Genomic DNA, 18220 nt, shown 5'->3' with positions numbered 1-18220 from the left:
AAACCCCAAAAAAAGTCAGGGGGTGAATGTGGGAAGAGTCCAAGAATCAGTTTCTGGCAGACGTATCACAGAGTTTGTGAGACCACAGAAATAAATTTTAGGAGACAGAAAGAGAAGATAAAAATAATAAGTTCTGTGAATGCAAAACGGCTAAAAATCACTATGACCAGGGGCAGACTTCAGGGGGGAGGAGGGACGGTGGGCAAGTTTCTTATCTCCTCCTCACCTAAATCTTATCCACCAAATGGGGATACAAGCTGCCTGACCAGGTCGCTGTGAAGGTTAAGTGAGACCCACCATGTGAAGTGCTTATTAGCACAGCATGTCTGGTGTATTCAGTGTTCTGAGCATGGTCACTCATATTTTTCCCACACCTTCACCTGGTCACTGATCAAAATGTTGAAATAGAAAAGAAGGAAAGGGGCTTCCTTGGTGGTGCAGTTGTTAAGAACCCGCCTGCCAATGCAGGGGACGCAGGTTCGAGCTCTGGTCCAGGAAGATCCCACATGCCACGGAGCAGCCAGGTCCATGAGCCACAACTACTGAGCCCACATGCCACAACTACTGAGCCCACGTGCCACACCTACTGAAGCCGTCACACCTAGAGCCCATGCTCTGCAACAAGAGAAGCCACCACAGTGAGAAGTCCACGCACCGCAATGAAGAGTAGCCCCTGCTCGCCACAACTAGAGAAAGTCCACATGCAGCAATGAAGACCCAATGCAGCCATAAATAAATAAATAAATTTAAGAAAGAAAAAAAAGTGAAGGTTGACCAGATTTGCTTTTGGTCTACCTAGTTTGATTCCCCATATCTCTTTATAAATTTTGCAAATGATGAAAATCAGGATCACTCATTAATTTTCACAATGTATTCATTCAATATTCAACAAATAATTTGGAGCCTCTTCTGTGTGCCAACCATCATATTAGGCACTGGGATGCCACGATGACTGCAGTCCCTCTTCATAATTTGCTGGCAGAGTAGTAGGAGGGAGATGTGTGGCCAAAGATCTGTCACATGTCACACAGTGGGCACTGTGGATGCCCAGAGGAGGCCAGAGGCAGTGAGGGAGGCCTGCCTGGAGGAAGTGACTTCTCAGCCTAGTCTTGAAAGAAGAATAAGAGAAGGAGTAATCTAAGAATGGGAGCCAGCCTGGGTAATAAAACCCAGAGGAGTGTGAGTGCATGGTACTTTTAGGAAATCTCAGGGTGTTTGGAGTGACTGAAATGTTAACGTGGTATATTTGAGAGTGTGGAAAATGTGGACAGAGAGTTGAGTGGCGGTGGGGGGGGACAGATCTTTATCAGGATGTTTCTGGAAGCAATGTGAAGCACTGTCCACAGAACAGCAAAGCTGGGGCAAGGGTGAACACTGTCAGAATGGTCCTGTTAGGAAACAATGGACTGAGGCAGTAGAGATGGGAAGGAGAAGAAGGATTTAAGATAGGTTAGGGTCTAAAGTTGGTACACAGCCATGTTCAGGATGATCCTAAGGTTTCTAGTGAATGGCTGGTTAGACTAAGGTGCCTTTGATGAAGCCATATTATTCAGGAAGAGGAACAGATTTTGAGAGGGAAAATGATGGGTTCCATATTGGACTTACAGAATTTCAGTTACATTAGAAATACCTACGAGGAGATTCAGTTAGCAGTTGAAAATGTTAATCTGAAGTTGATTTACAACTTTCTTTTTCCTTGAAAATTAGAATAACGTTTATTTATCTCTGTTCTTCTTGTTAATAACCTCTTCTTCATGATTTCTCAAGGTTATTGGTAAGGATGCTTAGGTGACATTTGCAAGTTCCTTTGTGCCTTGGATATCAATGTAGGATCCTTAAGAATTAAACTCTTGATTCAGCCATGTGGGGCTTCTATCTCTTCTTTTGTTCTTCCCTTTCCAGATTGAAGATCATTTTCCTTGAAGATGTTAGAAGCAAAAGGATTAGGATAGTCTTACCTTCTTGTCACCTGCAAAGCTTACATCATTTTCTAGCAATCAGTAGAACTTCTCCTCCTTTTTATTTTTTTGGCTGCGTCAGGTCTTAGTTGCAGCGCACGGGCTCTTCATTGTGGCACTTAGGCTTCTCTCTAGTTGTGGCATGCGGGGTTTTTTTTTCTCTCTCTAGTTGTGGCGCATGGGCTCTGTAGTTTGCAGCAGATGGGCTCTCTCGTTGAGGCTCCCGAGCTCAGTAGTTGTGGCACGCGGGCTTAGTTGCCCCGTGGCATGTGGGATCTTAGTTCCCCAACCAGGGATCGAACCCGCGTTCCCTGCATTGGGAGGTGGATTCTTTACCGTTGGACCACCTGGAAGTCCCTCTCCTCCTTTTTCTTCTTGGCCTCATTGCCTCCAGAATCGTGTCATTCTAGGACTGTTCTTGAAGGTTTATATTCCAGAGGACAGTGGCACTACAGGCTTTGGCGTTGGATAGACGTAGATTCAAATCCTGGCTCTATCACTGCATGTGATTTAGTATGTGATTCAGTATCACATACTAAATCTTTCTGAGCCTCAATGTCTTCATCTATAAAGTGGAGAAAGGTAACCACAGCTACCTTTTAGGTTGTGAATATTAAATTAGATAATGAATATAAAGCACTTAGCATATAGAAGGTATATGTGGCAATGTTTTTCCCCTAATCTGTTGTATTTGTGCCTGGTTGAAGTTTCAGCGAATAAAAGATGTGTCTACGCTCTACATTTGGGACCCCTCTCAACTTTCCAGTGATACAGCAAAATGAAATGTTACTATGCCCTCTTCTTCCAAATAACACCTCAATATGCTTATCTCTGATTCTAGGTCTAACTTTTTTTATATAGAAGATTTGGGGTTAGTATTTTTTGTTGCAATAGGGTTTGAATTTTGTAAATCTACCCCATGCCATTCATAATCGAGCAGTTATTAAATAAATTTCCTTTCATGACCTTTTTTTTTTTTTTTTTTTCGCGGTACGCGGGCCTCTCACTGCTGTGGCCTCTCCCGTTGCGGAGCACAGGCTCCGGACGCGCAGGCCCGGCGGCCATGGCTCACGGGCCCAGCCGCTCCGCGGCATGTGGGATCTTCCCGGACCGGGACACGAACCCGCGTCCCCTGCATCGGCAGGCGGACTCTCAACCACTGCGCCACCAGGGAAGCCCATTTGCCTCGTTTTTGCTTTCAGGATTTGTGATGCAGCCACCATCCACTGTCTTTTGGAGCAAGAGCTGGCGCACGCAGTGAACGCATGCTCCCACGCACTGAACAAAGCCAACCCGCGCTTCCCAGAGGTGAGGAGCCAATGGTAAATGCCCATTCCGCAGATTTTTTGGTGTTCCACATATAGCTTGATACAAAATGTGCCACATCCTTTGAAAGAACATAATACTAGTCTATACGCGTCTCAGCCAGAAGCTTATCATTCGATTGTGGCCAGGTTTTTCTTTATTTTCCTTTTCTGCTGTGTTTCCACTCCTGCTCTTTAATTTGCTTCCTTTTTTTCTATTTCACTTTCCATCACTCGTCACCTTCCCATCTTCCTTGTGCTCCTTCTCTTTTTAAGTACTGCCATTCCTCTTTTTTACCTTCTCCCCTGCACCTTCATATAGGGCAAGCCTAGATATCATGCATTTAACTAGAGCTGTTCATGCATTTTTGAGGTTGTCCACTGAAATTATTCTCCATTTTGTTTTACTAAATCAGTAAATTTAGTTAATTTTCTAATGTAGAAGTTAATAATAGAGTGGATAGAATAGAAATGTGATGAAATGTGATGTAGGGCATAGAGAAAACTGGTAACATTATTTTTACCCTTTCAATTATTCAGTTGATTTACCTAAGTTATTATACAAATAAGTGTGAGTCCTCAAGATTATTAAAATCTAAAAATCAATCCGGTTGGAACTGTGGAGAGTGATACTCAATGGATAGAATTAATTATGATCAGATAATGTCCCTTTTAAGACATAATTTTCTTTGACTTAATTCTTGTGGGAATATGTGTCTGTTGTCGCCAGCATATACATGTTCGTGTGTAGGAGATGTGGTCCTGGGTGTATTCACTACAGTCAGTGCATTCTTCTGGCTCTGTGCTCACAGAATTAGAAGAGGTAATCATGCTAACGAATGTGAGTGTGAAATTTTGCAATTACCATAGAATTTGGGTAGACTTTTTAAAGTATTTGCGATGTGAATTTAAATCGGAAGAGTAAAGTGTAAAGTACTCGCTGATGATTGAATCCCAATTTAATACAGAACTACTTGTCTTTGATGTTTTGTTTTGTTTTTTTCCTAGAGTCTTACGAGAGACACTGCCACTGAAATAGCCATCAATGTGAAGGCCCTGTATAATGAAACAGAGTCTTTACTAGTTGGCAGGGTTCCTTTGGTAAGGAAAAGAAATGGTGGATAACATCAGAATGAAGATAAATGTATGGTTCTTGTGTTCATTAGGGAGCACGCATTCATCAGATTCTAATGCACAAGCAGCCTCCGGCCTCCATCCCTAGAGCTTCCTTTTTACCTAGCTTTTGCCTTCAAGAAAATTTATGGCTACACCTGGGAGTTACACTTTAGGCTAACAGGAGTAGAGATTTCCCCTCATCGTGGTTTTTTTTTGTTTGTTTTTTAATAAATCCTTATTGGAGTATAATTGCTTCACAATACTGTGTTAGTTTCTGTTGTACACCAAAGGGAATCAGCCATATGCATACATATGTTCCCCCAAGTCGGCTTTGAGAATCTTGAACTTTACAGAGAGTGGTAGACATTCCCTAGGGACTCATTAACCCATTAATGCAGAAAAGTAGAGGAAATCATGAGTTGTGTTCCTGGAATTAACATTTGAAATAGGATTGTTATTTTCTAGATTTGCTTAGATGATGCTTTCTAGATTCCGTGTTTCAAGAACTAAATTTCAAGAACTAGACCTATTCGTAGGTTAACTCAAGATTGGTGTTGGAAATCAAGTTGCAGCCAAGTCTGAATCAGACCACAAGTTCATGGACCTCAGTCCTTTACTAATCAGCCTTTCTTCCCTCACCCTTGAAATGTTCTAGCACGTTGGGTCTTTTCGCCACCTAGTGTTCCATTGTAGGTTATTCACACATGCTGTTGTAACTGTAGAAGGCCAGGTACATTAGCTATTGTTTTCTTCCTTGTAACAATTTTGATTAATTGATAGGTGATGATCTTAAAACATTTCTCTTTACTGTAATTTTATCTCTTTCTTGGGAAGATGTATACATCTAAATAAAAGCGAGAATAAAAGTCATAGCATCTGGCACAGTGGAAGAACGAGAGGTGTGTTCCATAGACTAGCCAACTGTAAGTGATTGGTTGGAATATCTGCTTGACTGGAGTCCAGAGTAAAATGTATCACCCTTGGAGCATCCTTTGCTCTTAGAAGAGAAGCTTCAAGGCTGCATGAAGTCCATTGCTTTTACCCACCTCCGAGGGAAGCTCAAGTATAACTTCCTTGGGGCCAGAGGTGGCTGCCTCTGCTATGGTCGTGAAGAGAAATTTTTAGGAAGAAACATTGAATATCTCTTCTGATAAAACCAATGGGAAAATCTTCTTGGCTATTCTTGGCACTTCTATTATTAACCTGAATTCTTCTTGCTGCTCTTCTAAAATTAGTCCTATAGGAAAACCAGTGAGCTGTGACCTTGGTCCCAATTATTGGATGAAGGACATGTATTTTTTTCATGTTATTTGAAATACATTTAAGATAATTTCTGATTGACGAGAACTAAAAGCATAACTTACACTGTATTTTAGCTCTCTACACTGAAAATACCCATTAAATGTTACTTGGTTAATATTAATCAATTATATTATGTTAACGTATAAGGATTCCCCTCCACTTTTAATTCTTCTGTCATTGTCAAATATGGATGTTTGGTTTGAAATGTATACCAGTGAATTTTTTTTTAATATTTGGCAATATTGATATCAAAATAGTCAGTCGTGTTTGAGAGCAACTAAGTTATATGCTTCATTTTGCTTGTAGAATGAATATGCAATAACCATTTTATCAATTTTGTAAGACATATATTCTTAGACTTAAAGGAAAGTGGTAAATTTTATTTGACCTGGTGGAAAATCTCCATAATTTTATTAACTTCTAGAAATGCTAGATCCCTTGAATAACAGAGGGAGAAAAATAATGTCCCTAATAAATAACAGTAATATTCTCTCTGAACCTTCAGCTTAAAATTCTGTGAACCTATATGTAGGTACTCTACAATTTTAAAGTAGTTTATAAAAGTATTGATTAGCTGGAAGAGATCTTAGAAAGTGTGTAGTCACTTTCTACTATTTATTGAGAAGGAAACTTAAGACCCCTGAAATCAATTCATCTTCCCTTGGTTGCATAGTTAGTAAAAAGGCCAGGACTAGAATTCAGTCACCTCCCTTTCAATTCTGCACCTAACAGTGTTTGTTTCACCTTTATTCATTTACTGAATTTGTAAGTGACTTTTACTAACTGCTTCAAATGGGTGGATAATAGGTGACCAGTTAAATTCTCTTTAAAGTTTGCTAGCCCTCTTCCAGGTTACAAGCCATTTAGCTTTTTGCTTTGCCCTGATTTGTGCAACAACTTTTTGTCACAAATTTTTCTGAGATCCATGGGTCTTTTTTTAACCTGTTATTTTAATTATCCAGAGGATTTTTGTGCCAGGCAGTTCTTATTATATGACACATTTTTGACCAATTTAAAATATTATTATTTGTTCACACAGCGACCTATGTAAATCAGAATGATTTTTGCCACAAAGAAGTAGAATAATGAGATTACTCCCTAGTGCAAGCCGGCAGAATGGGCGGATGGATGCATGGATAGGAAGGGAGGAGGGCTGGATTTACATAGAAAAAACATCACCATAAGTAATACTTTTCTATGTGAAATTATTAAAGTCACACTAGCTACTTATATCGTCTTTGGGAAGTAAGGAATAAATCTATTCAGATTTGCTTAAATGAACTCAGTATAAAATAATTTGTTCTTTTTTCCATATTCTTTTGTATTAAAACCAACAACAATCTAGCCTCGTCTGATAAGAGATGAGGATGTTCAGTGTCAGTAAAATAATTTATTCTATTTGAGGTTGGTCACTGAGGCTTGTTTTATTTTGTTTTTAATCTGCTGGTCAAATAGCAGTTGGAATCTCCACATGAAGAGCGGGTATCCAATGCCTTGCATTCCGTGGAGGTGGAGCTACAGAAATTAACAGAGATCCCTTGGCTTTATTATATCTTACACCCAAATGAGGATGAGGTATGTAAAATTTGTCCTGTTTCTTTATAAATGTGTACGCTTTGTGACAATAGAATTTGAATGCATCCTTTGAAAAAGAGATGTTCAGGAGAAAATACATTTTGAATATAGTCGTCCTCCCTTATCTGCAGGAAGTATACGTTCCAAGACCCCCAGTGGACCTCAGAGGAGTACTGAACCCTATGTATACTATGTTTTTCCCTATACATACATATCTAAGATAAAGTTTAATTTATAAATTAGGCACAGTAAGAGATGAACAACAATAACGAATAATAAAATAGAACAATTATAACAATATACTGTAATGAAAGTTATGTGAATGTGGTATCTCTCTCTCTCAGAATATCTTGTTGTACAAATGTAATGCCTTTTCCATATCAGCTAAGCACTTCTCATGCACTGTGGCTATAACCTTTGCAGTTTGAGATGCAACAGCAAAACTAGCATGAATTTCTTTTTCCTTCTTCACAATTTCACAGACAGAAGATTCGTTCTTACTGTAGGTCTTAGCAAGCTCAGCATACAATTTTTCTCTTTCCTTATTAAGTCGAGAACTTTCAGCTTTTCATTAAAGGAAGCAATTTTACAGCCCCTTTTTGGCATATCTGAATTGCCAGCTTCACTACTCTTGTGCCTCAGGGCCCTTATTAAGTAAAATAAGTGTGACTGGAACACAAGCACTGTGCTACCACAACAGTTGATCTGATAACTCAGATGGCTACTAAGTGACCAACAGATGGGATACGCTGGACAAAGGGATAATTCACATCCCAGATGGGATAGATCAGGATGGCTCACGATTTCATCATACTACTCAGAACGGTGCACAACTTAAAATTTATGAATTGTTTATTTCTGGAATTTTCCATGTAGTATTTTCAGACCGTGGTTGACCGCAGGCAACAGAAACCGCGGAAAGGGAAACCACAGGTCAGGGGAGACTACTTTCAGATGCACTTTTCTTGAACCAACGAGAAAAAGCTTTTATGTGAACAAAGGCATCTTATGGGAATCGGTACCTTTTCAGGAGTACGTAACATCGTGAACTTTTGGGGAAGAAGTTATCACTTCAACAATATTTTGTGTGGATAACTTACATCTATGTTATCTGTGCTATCAGAGTGGGTTTTTCTTCTCCTAATATCCTGAGAAAATTCTCTTCTTGCTCGACTCGAACAGGAGCCCCCCATGGATTGCACCAAGAGAAACAGCAGAAGCACAGTATTTCGTATTGTGCCCAAATTCAAAAAGGAAAAGGTTCAGAAGCAGAAGACAAGTTCACAGGCTGGTAGGTGATCCACACGGGAAGGGAAGGGATAACATTATGAAAAAAATAACGTATTGAGGTGGTATCACCTCATCACCGAGGGGATGAAAGTGATCTGAGACTAGAGAGTGGTGATTACTGCAGCATGTTATGAATGTACTAAATACCACTGAACTGTACACTATAAAATGGTGAATTTCATTTTATGTTCACTTTACCATAATAAAAAAGTCATATCACACCTAAAATAAATCCAAACACGAGTAGGAGTCTGTAGTCATGCAGTTAACAAGTCTACAAGGTGGTTGCCGATTTGCTTCTACTTTGCTGAGTGAACGTCAGCATGTCTGTTAGATGGGTCTTCGTCTTGCTAACAATAATTCAAGACTTGTAACTCGTTTTCCTTCTTCAATGTGCAAAATCTGTATCATTTTGATAAATGGAACGTAGAAACTTTCGTTTACTCCTTTAACTTGCTAGATATATTGTCCACCTCAAGTTATATATTCTCTTCCTTCTCTTTTAAGGACTTACGATGCCATTTCAGCCCCTCAGTAATGACAGTCCACTGTGACACTTGTATTCTCAAGCAAAGATTAAACTCTCTCTTGGGTATTCTTTCAAGTTCCCTTTCCACCTTTCCTTAGAGATTAAATTTAATGCTGTACTACTGCTAAAGACCTTCAAGTTCTGTGTATATGATGGTAGGTGCCTTTCATAATCAAATCATTTTGTAACTCTTCTGAGTTAGCCATCTCATTTTGAAAAGTGATACATAACCTTATTTTTGACAATCGTAAAGCAGCTATTGAAGGGCATTTTGAAACCAAATGTGGCAAACAAGGAGACTTTTATTAAGCTAATCAATGTTGGGTAAAATGTATAAAAGAGTGATTGTACATACTGTAAAATAACAACCCAACTAATCTTAGAAAGCGGTGTTGACAGTTTTTAGATGACATTAAATTGATTTAACAATACATTTATTGGTATAATTATCAATAATGGTAATCATCAAAACCAATAAAGGCAGTACTTGAAGTCAGCAAGACCTGAAGCAGAAATCTGTGTAAAATTGTACCCTGTGTCAGATTTTAAATTTTAATTAGCATTTGTAGCTAATTAAACTATAGTAAGTTTCATATATGGTCCTTAAGGAAATCATCAGAGCTTATTTAGACCTTGTACTACTGATCCTAATCATGAGAAATACATTTTTTATACATACTGTGCAGTTTGCATGGCTTTAAGGAGGAAATTGAGCTAAAGAGAAAGGCACAGGTGCGCAGCAGTGAATGTCCTTGTAGAGTCAGATCCTGGTGTTGACTGATAGTCTGAAACTTGCATGGGAAAACGTGGAATTGCAGTTTTGTTGAGACAATACCTTGAACCTTTCCCTTTGCTAGCACTGCCGCTGTACTCTGTTTCGCATCTTCTTTGGCCAACCTGTGCTTTGTGATGCATTGAGCATGTAGAAATTAAGGGGGTTTTGCTCTTAACTTTGGTAGTTCAGAAATGGGGCACAGAGGAAGTTGCTGCTTGGCTGGATCTGCTCAATTTGGGAGAGTACAAAGAAATCTTCATCCGTCATGACATCAGAGGGGCTGAACTCTTGCACCTGGAAAGGCGAGATCTTAAGGTATTTCCTTTGTGCTACTTCTGCTCTTAAAATGTTTCTTGCAAAACAGACTCCTTTCTCCTGTGCTGTTCTGTTCTGTGCTTATAGCTTGGCTTATGTTACGCAAACGTGCAGTAATCTAATATGCCTTGTCCTGTGGTCTGAGTTCCTGGTATGCATTTTGAAACAAGAATGTCAGCAATATTTTTCTGTCAAAATCATTGACTGTTATAGCTAAAGCTTAGCATGAACTTAGTAAGTTTTCTCTGCATCCATTGGTATGGCTGTTCCTGTGCTAATATTTCCAAATGGATCATATTTCCATCGGCTCATTTTTTTGGATCAACGTGAAAGGCGATATTGTTGCTGAAAATATCTAATTAAAGGTTAACAACTAAAAATTAATTCAAAATGCCAATAACAAAGCCTTTCTAATATATGGAACTAGATGAGAGACTTACAGCAGTGGCTACTTGGAATCCTATGATTTGGTTGTGTTTCAAAATTGAGCTTTCAGAGGTCACATGAACAACTAGACAAATAAATTCAAATTTCCTTTCCATGACTTATTATTAAAATTGTATTCTTCTCAAAAATAAATTTATTACTTTCTTTAGTAAATGAAGTAAAAATTATGCCTTGTTTTTGCTAGAAGGCAGCCCAAAGTCTATTTGTCTTTTATGACAGGGAACGAAAAGTATTAATTCATGGTCTGCAGCAGTTCCCTTTTATTCTTTGGGTGGAGACGCAACCATAGAAATGGCCAAAGAAGCATATTCTGTCCCAGGGTTAGAAGTAGGATTTTGTAGTGTTATCTTTTCTTACCCCACGCTGCCGTTTAAAAATTCCAAGACTGATTCATAAGCAACTGACAAAGCCTTCAACATTTGTTGGATTGATTCCTTTCCTGTAGACCAGGTTCTAAAATGCATGGAATTATGAGACAGTAAATTAGTAATAAATTCATGAACGGTTGTGCCTTTATCTACAAATACGTTAGCAGAGATCTTTGACCCCATGATGGGTAACCTAAAGTACAGATTTTTATAAAGCAGAGTCATAAAGTTTTAGCACATCAAAAGTAGACACCACTTATACCTAAACATTTTTAGCCAGAATAATAATAAAATAATAGCTTAACTAATTATCTTAGTTGAGAGTCCCAAATCTGGAACATAGCAAAATACATAGTGTTACAGTTCATAAAGTAAAAATTACTTCAACACTTGAATACACCAAAAACTAAATGTAGAGGATCATTACGTGGAACATATTTGTGTAGCTTCTGATATCCTTGGCAGGCAGCAATATTTATTGAATAGCTACTGATTAATATATTATGCCAGCTTCTCTAGGTGGCATCTGCCCTCTAGAAGCTTGCATTCCATTTGCCGGGAATAATCGTATGTTCAAGGAAAAGGCTATGTGTGTATATAAGTAGACATGTATGTGTTACATATATGTACATACAAACATATATAAACATACACACACAGTGAGTGAAGCAGTTATTTGCAGAGTGAAAAAACAAAGCTCACACAGAAAAGTCAAAGTTAGACTGATAGGACCTGGCTGGAAAAAAAATAAGAGTACAAAGGAGCTGCTGATTAAGAATTATGTTAGTAAAATTTCTATTTAGTTTTTCATGAAACTTTTTTGTTGTTTTTATTTTTAATGCAAATTACATTCTTTCCCTTAAAACTTTTCTTTTAGAAGTTTTATTGACATAGTCCATTTTAACTCTTTTGGTTCTAAAACAGGGTGTGGGGCAATGGGAAAGGAAAGTAATTTTACAGAAAGAGCCTTCAGTGGAACAAAACCGAGCTAGAGAACGAGCTATCCTCGTACTCTGTGGTTATAGCTGTAAGAGGGAGCAGACCCTTCAGAGGAAAGTCTCTTAATGTTGGTGAAGGGTTACCTACTCCCTAGGTAATCTTGTCCATTCCCATTGCTTCGAATACTGTCTGAATATATCACGGGTTCACAAGGTTGTGACCTCATTTGTAAACTTTAGGATTATATCACCAACTCTACTTGCTACTTGGCCATCACACAGGATGTCAATCTTAACGTGTCCACACCAAACTTCTACTCTCCTGTCCTACTCCCATTCTGCCCCTTCTCCGGTGCTCTACATCTTAGCAACTCAGGGATGTGAGCTAGAGAAACCCAAGGTCATATTTAGCACCTTCCTCTTTCTTATCGTTTCCCCCCTAACTCATTAAACCCATCACATAGTTTGACTTTAATCTCCATACATTTCTCTTTCTCCTTTCCACAGTCCTTCCTCTTGCCTGTGTAAGGTCAGTATCTTCCTAACTGGCCCTCGCATTGCTACTCGTGCCCTCTCTCGTCCATTATCCACATTGCACAGTGACATTTTAACATCAGGTGTATCACTTTTCTGCTTAAAACCTTTTAGTGGCTTCCCATTTCAGTTAGAATAAACTCGCGTCTATGGGAGGCCTACAAGGTCTGCCTATATAGTCAACCTGCTATGGAATACTGGCCCTTGCTGGGCTATATACCCTTCCACCCTGGCCCTATTTCATTTGCTTAAAAATACTGACCTCTCTCACCTTAAGGGTGTACCCTCCTATGGTATGCTTCCCCCCCTCCCCGTCACCTGGCTAACTCTCCTCAGATCTTGGCTCAGGTGTTACTTCCTTATCATCAAAACAACTAGAGATAGCAATGTGACAGTCTAAAGGTGGGAAAGGGGAAATATTGCTAATGTGTTTTAACAGACAAATAAACTGATTGCATTATTTTACCTCCTAGAAGGCAGTAGGAAAAAGTGAGGGATAACAAAGCAAATGGTAAAGACACAGGGGTTTTGTTTGGTTGGTTTTTTGTTTTCTCCATTTGGAAAGTTGTATATGTGTGCGTAGAAGGGTAACAGTATCTACAAAGCATGCCTCTGCAAAGTTAAAGCTATTCATCCAAAGAAAGAAAAAGTCAACACTAAAGAATATGATAAAAATAAATACATAACAGACATCATGGCATAACTTTATCACAGCCTAACTCCTAGAAGATGTGAATGTATTGAACTCAAACTAAAGAAAATATAGCTAAGAAGTTAGTGTAACTCTAGGGAAAACATTCATCTCGAGACACCAAAATAATAATTCTGGGTAGAGTCTGCATCTCTCAAAGAAGTTTTTATTCTTGAGAATACAGTGGGCACATGGCCTAAAATAAAATATTTAATATTAAAGGTATTTCTTAATCAGATAACTATGTTATCACAAAGTATAAAGAACATTAAAATATGCCACTCAAATCAAAGAATCTAAATGCATCTGCCTTTCTATCTTCCTGTAGGGTTTGGCCTTGCTTTTAAGTTTGCTGTTTTAGCACACGCTCAGGAAACGTGTAGTTGCCTTAAGACTAATTGTGGATGACCTGGTATCATATGAGCAAATATTTTTCAGGGTCAGTTAAATATTGTAAAAATGATACCCTGAAATTATCTCAAGCTCAAAAAGAGCACTGGCTGTGGAAGGAGTATTTTCCAGAAGGATTCAGAATCATCAGTAGCATTGCTGCTATAGAATTCAAGGAGATCATAAAGTATATGGGAGAGAGAGAGCGCGCGCGCGCGCGTGTGTGTGTATCTTCTCAGACAAATAATCTTGTGGTACCTTATATTTTCTAGGCTGCTTTGAAAGTCATCTTTTTCCTAATTTTCAAATATTTCACGTTCTTTGTTTTGTGAAGAAGTTGTCTGACTTCACACAAATTGATGATGCCCATTACGCTTAAAGAAGCTATAGGGAGGCCTTCACCATCTCTTTTAGTTTTTCAGACAGCGAATACTATGGCTGTCTTGGATGGGTCTCATTTATCACTGCAACAAGTATTTGTTCGCCAGGCTCCTGCTCTGTGCTGCCCACTCTGCAATCACCATTCATTTCTGAAAACTAAATATTGGTTCCTTGGTTCTTTTTTAGGAAGATAGTCCTTTAAGAAACAAGAATTCTGAGGGAAAGGGTCAAAAGTGTTTTGAGGAAAAGCATCAACCCACAGATACATACCAATGTTTATGTAATTGTTTATACTTATACATTACGAAGTATAAGCAATATTTAAATATTTCACTCAAATCAAAGGCTCTAAATGCAAGTTCAAATGCATTTGGATTCCACATTTAGGTCATGGGCACTGGAGTCTTCCCTGAGGATCAGGCCTCACTTGTAAGTTTAATATTTTAGCAAGGAAATGTATAGTTGTTTTAAGACTAATTGTGGATACCCTGGTGTCACATGTCACTTCTTTCAGAGATCACAAAAGGACCTGTGGTTTTTTTGTTTGTTTTTTTGTTTTCTTGTTTTTCGGTACGCGGGCCTCTCACTGTTGTGGCCCCTCCCATTGCGGAGCACAGGCTCCGGACGCGCAGGCTCAGCGGCCATGGCTCACGGGCCCAGCCACTCCGCGGCATGTGGGATCCTCCCGGACCAGGGCACGAACCCGTGTCCCCTGCATCGGCAGGCGGACTCTCAACCACTGCGCCACCAGGGAAGCCCGGACCTGTGTTTTTTAAAACAAAAAAAAAAAGAAGAAGAAAAAAGAGGAAGTAATTTTGACTCTTAAAGAATTGCCCTTGTGTATAACTTATGAGAATGTTACATTTAAGAGTTGTGTAAGATGTGATTTTTTTACTGGTCGGCAATTTTTTAATGTCAGGGTTTTTTTGGTTTTATAAACTTACTTTTCTAACTTTTACTTCCTAAATCATTGAATGTAAACTAAAACGAATGAGCTGAATGCTAACTGTGTTATTAGCTAGTTAAATATTTAATCCTCAGTTTTTCTCTTGTCAGTAAACTTCTTCCTCTTTCTTTTTTCTTTCTTTCTACCTTTTTTTTTTATTTTTAGGACCTGGGGATACCGAAAGTGGGTCATATGAAGCGAATTCTCCAGGGAATTAAAGAGCTTGGAAGGAGCACACCCCCAGTCTGAGGTGTAATCATATTGGTGCTGTTCCTTGGAAGGAAAGTAATTGCTACTTAATACAAAGTCCTTGGGAGCCATTGGCTGTTCTTGTAGTTTTCTGCCTAGATAAATAAGCACCACTGAGGCACCTCTACGGCTTGATATGGGTGAAAAGTTTGATTTGAGGTATTAGAAAATATTTTGTGCCACAAAAATACATTCCACAAAGCCATTTTCTTATTGTGCAAACCTGACACATTCAAATTTGCTCATATTAGTAAAAAGGTGGGAGGAATCTGAGACAATTGCATTGTCCAAAAGGTGGAATTGCACAATGTTTACTTTCCTTTAACCTGGTCAGATGGAATGTTCTTACCGTGCAAACACATAACAATATGTAGCTGAAATTTCTTGGGTTTCATTATTGGAGGCATTGGCTTCTTACTTAAAATCACTGGCTAGAAGACTAAGATGTAAATTAAGTGGTGTTTTGAATTGGTATCACCTCAGATTCCTAGCTCTCAGTGGTCAAAGAATATGGTTAAAACCCCTCAAATACTATGAATGAATGCAAATCTTAATGCACGATGTTCCTGCCTGAATTGTCTTTCTGTTTCTTGCATGTCACATTTAATATGTAACACTTAGCTTTAATGTCAGTTTTAATGGAATTTAATTTATTACTACCTAAGTACCTTTTGGTTGGCTAAAGGCACTTTTCTGTTCTTTGATGTGGAATTTTGCATAAATATTCTATATCTAAGAATTTGTGAACATGTGTCTGTGCCCTAATCAACAAATGATATATATCTTATGCAAGCCAATTTTATACCAACCTATCATAAACAGTAGGTGTGCACATTAAGAAAATTCTCTGGATATTTTCATAAAATTATATGTTCTGTTGCCTAACAAAACTTATTATAGCTCTCCGTACCAAAATTCCCACATTCTGTTTTAAATTTTTCATTTCAATTAAATAATTATTTAATACTCTGTTTGCATGTATAATATAGCAGACTGTTGACATCCAGGAATTTCCCCAACGTCTCAACTGGGATTGGTATACTGATTGGTCACCCAGACTCGTCCACTGGCTAAAGGGACTCCTGACACAAACTTCCCAACAAAAGAGATTTAAATTTTTTCTTAAGGGCTTTCCATTATTTATTATTATCTCACTTAATTCTTACATCCTATCAGGTAGATATTATTTTCCTTTTTGTAAACCACTATACTTCAGTCTAGCGCATGAGGAGTCAACATTACAATGATCAAAATCTTTGAAAGCCAAAGGCATACATATCAAAAAGTCACAAAAATGTCCTTAAATAAATTTTCTTTAGACATTATATACCAAACAATTAATTCTAATGTTTAAAAATCTTCTATATAAGAGAAGTAGACGGGGTACTACTGACCCAGTGGTTAACAATTTTCAACAAAGTAGCCCTCTAGGTAGGTGCTCAAAAGATATACATATATACACGTATACATTTATATGTACATTCACACTTGTGTACATGTAATCTAAACTATACTCTCATTGATATTTTCTAGACATTTATTTTCCAGATGCTTAAAGAGAAATATAGATGGGAAAACATTTAAAATGAGCTATTGTCTGACATATAATTTAATTATATCAAAAGGGTTTAAATATTTGATGCTTATCCTTATTTATAACTTGAGTATTTACCAGTAAAAATCACAAAATTTGGGCATCTGAAAAATAAATGAAACTTGATAGGTTCCTGACCAAGTGTGTCTGACTATATATTTTACCTAAGTTGTGAATAAATGGAAATTTTCCAAAGCGAATTGTATCAGGTAGCTTAAAAGAGCAAAGAGCTACTCAGTTAATTTTAATGTTATCCACACTTATGAAATCAAAGGTCTTCCTTTCCAGTCCCTTTTAGAGTCCCTCACCCTGCAAAGTGTCCTGCTCTTTCAAGCACTTCCCTGTGTTCTCAGAACTCTCTGCTGAGATTGCGGATCCCTGTCCACAAAAAAAAAAACAAAAACAAAAAGGAAAGGTGGAGGCAAGGAGGCAAGAAATCCTAGAAAAGAATGAATTAATGCAAACATCGTTACCGATTTTCACTCTCCCCAAATTCTCCTTTGCCAATAGGAAAGATTATCTAGTTATCACATGTTCAGAATTTAAGAGGAAGATGTAAATGATTAGATTTTGTATTTGATGTTGCTTTTTCACTCTTGAGTAACATCCATTATATATGTTGAACCTCAGTTAACAGAATCCTTAGCTAGAATTTTCCAGCAAATGGGTTTTGAATAAGAGCATTTTTCACTGTATGCATTGTCTGTGCATAGCTATGTGGGACCCAAAGGACATCACTCACGCCTGTTTGCCAGGATGGTGCCCTCAGGGCCTCCAGAGGCCAGTGTCAGCCTCGCAGAGGAATCAGCTTCTCATGGTAGATGAGGTTACAACAAAGATAGGAAGAGCTTCTCCACGTGGCCTGATCCCGGCTCTGGGGAGTGCAGGTGGGGCCTCTGCACTTTGGTCCATGTGTAAGCTGAGGTGAGAAGCTCAAGCCTGGGCCTGATTGCCAGCTGTAATTGCCGTCTTTCCTCCCCACCAGACTCCGCTGCATGTAGATAATTTGGGAGGGCTGGAGGGGAATCACAGCTCACATCCACTTGCTTTCATTTTCCTTCACTGCTCGTTTTCCTGAGGAACAACTTACTTGTCAAGAAAGGGACAGGGTCAGGCCTAAATAAAATTTCAGAGTACTCAATTTTTCTCTTCCATCTGTCCCTCCACCTCACTTTCTGAGTTTCTTGCTTACTTCCTGGCTTCCCATTTTTCCACGTGCCCAATAGAGATGGTTGCTCAAATTCTCACTGCCACGCACTGCCCTTTCCTCATCAACTGTCCCACTACAAACGGACTCCTTTTATCTTGCCCCAACTTAGCACCCACTGTGGGTCATCTAGCCAAGTGTTAGGAAGAAAACAATGTAAAGAAACTGATTTTACAATTTGCATTTTATAAAAGGAAAGTTACTAATCTAAATGAATTGATGGATTAGATCATTTGAGGACCATCACATATATTGCTGTGGCCGAGAAGAGGTGATCCCTGAATGTGTAAGATCTGTGCTGTCCTACATGG

General features: G+C 38.6%; 1 protein-coding gene across 4 annotated transcripts in view; it reads left to right on the top strand.

Moving 5' to 3' along the window:
* DGKH (diacylglycerol kinase eta) overlaps nucleotides 1-17981 on the top strand; it is a 173183-nt gene extending 155202 nt beyond the window's left edge. For 3 of the 4 annotated variants that reach the window (XM_060288275.1, XM_060288273.1, XM_060288276.1), the window contains 6 exons: nucleotides 3161-3266; nucleotides 4271-4363; nucleotides 7136-7255; nucleotides 8438-8546; nucleotides 10034-10164; nucleotides 15025-17981. In XM_060288275.1, coding sequence (XP_060144258.1) covers nucleotides 3161-3266; nucleotides 4271-4363; nucleotides 7136-7255; nucleotides 8438-8546; nucleotides 10034-10164; nucleotides 15025-15108 — 643 coding nt within the window. In that variant the 3' untranslated portion in view covers nucleotides 15109-17981. The remainder of the gene's footprint in view (nucleotides 1-3160; nucleotides 3267-4270; nucleotides 4364-7135; nucleotides 7256-8437; nucleotides 8547-10033; nucleotides 10165-15024) is intronic. The other variant, XM_060288274.1, reaches the window with a different exon arrangement.
* Nucleotides 17982-18220: the final 239 nt, after the last annotated feature.

The sequence above is a fragment of the Globicephala melas genome, chromosome 18 (assembly GCF_963455315.2).
Source record: "Globicephala melas chromosome 18, mGloMel1.2, whole genome shotgun sequence".
Lineage (NCBI taxonomy): Eukaryota > Metazoa > Chordata > Mammalia > Artiodactyla > Delphinidae > Globicephala > Globicephala melas.
Note: the sequence above shows the minus strand (reverse complement) of the source record. Positions and strands in the feature narration are given on the sequence as shown.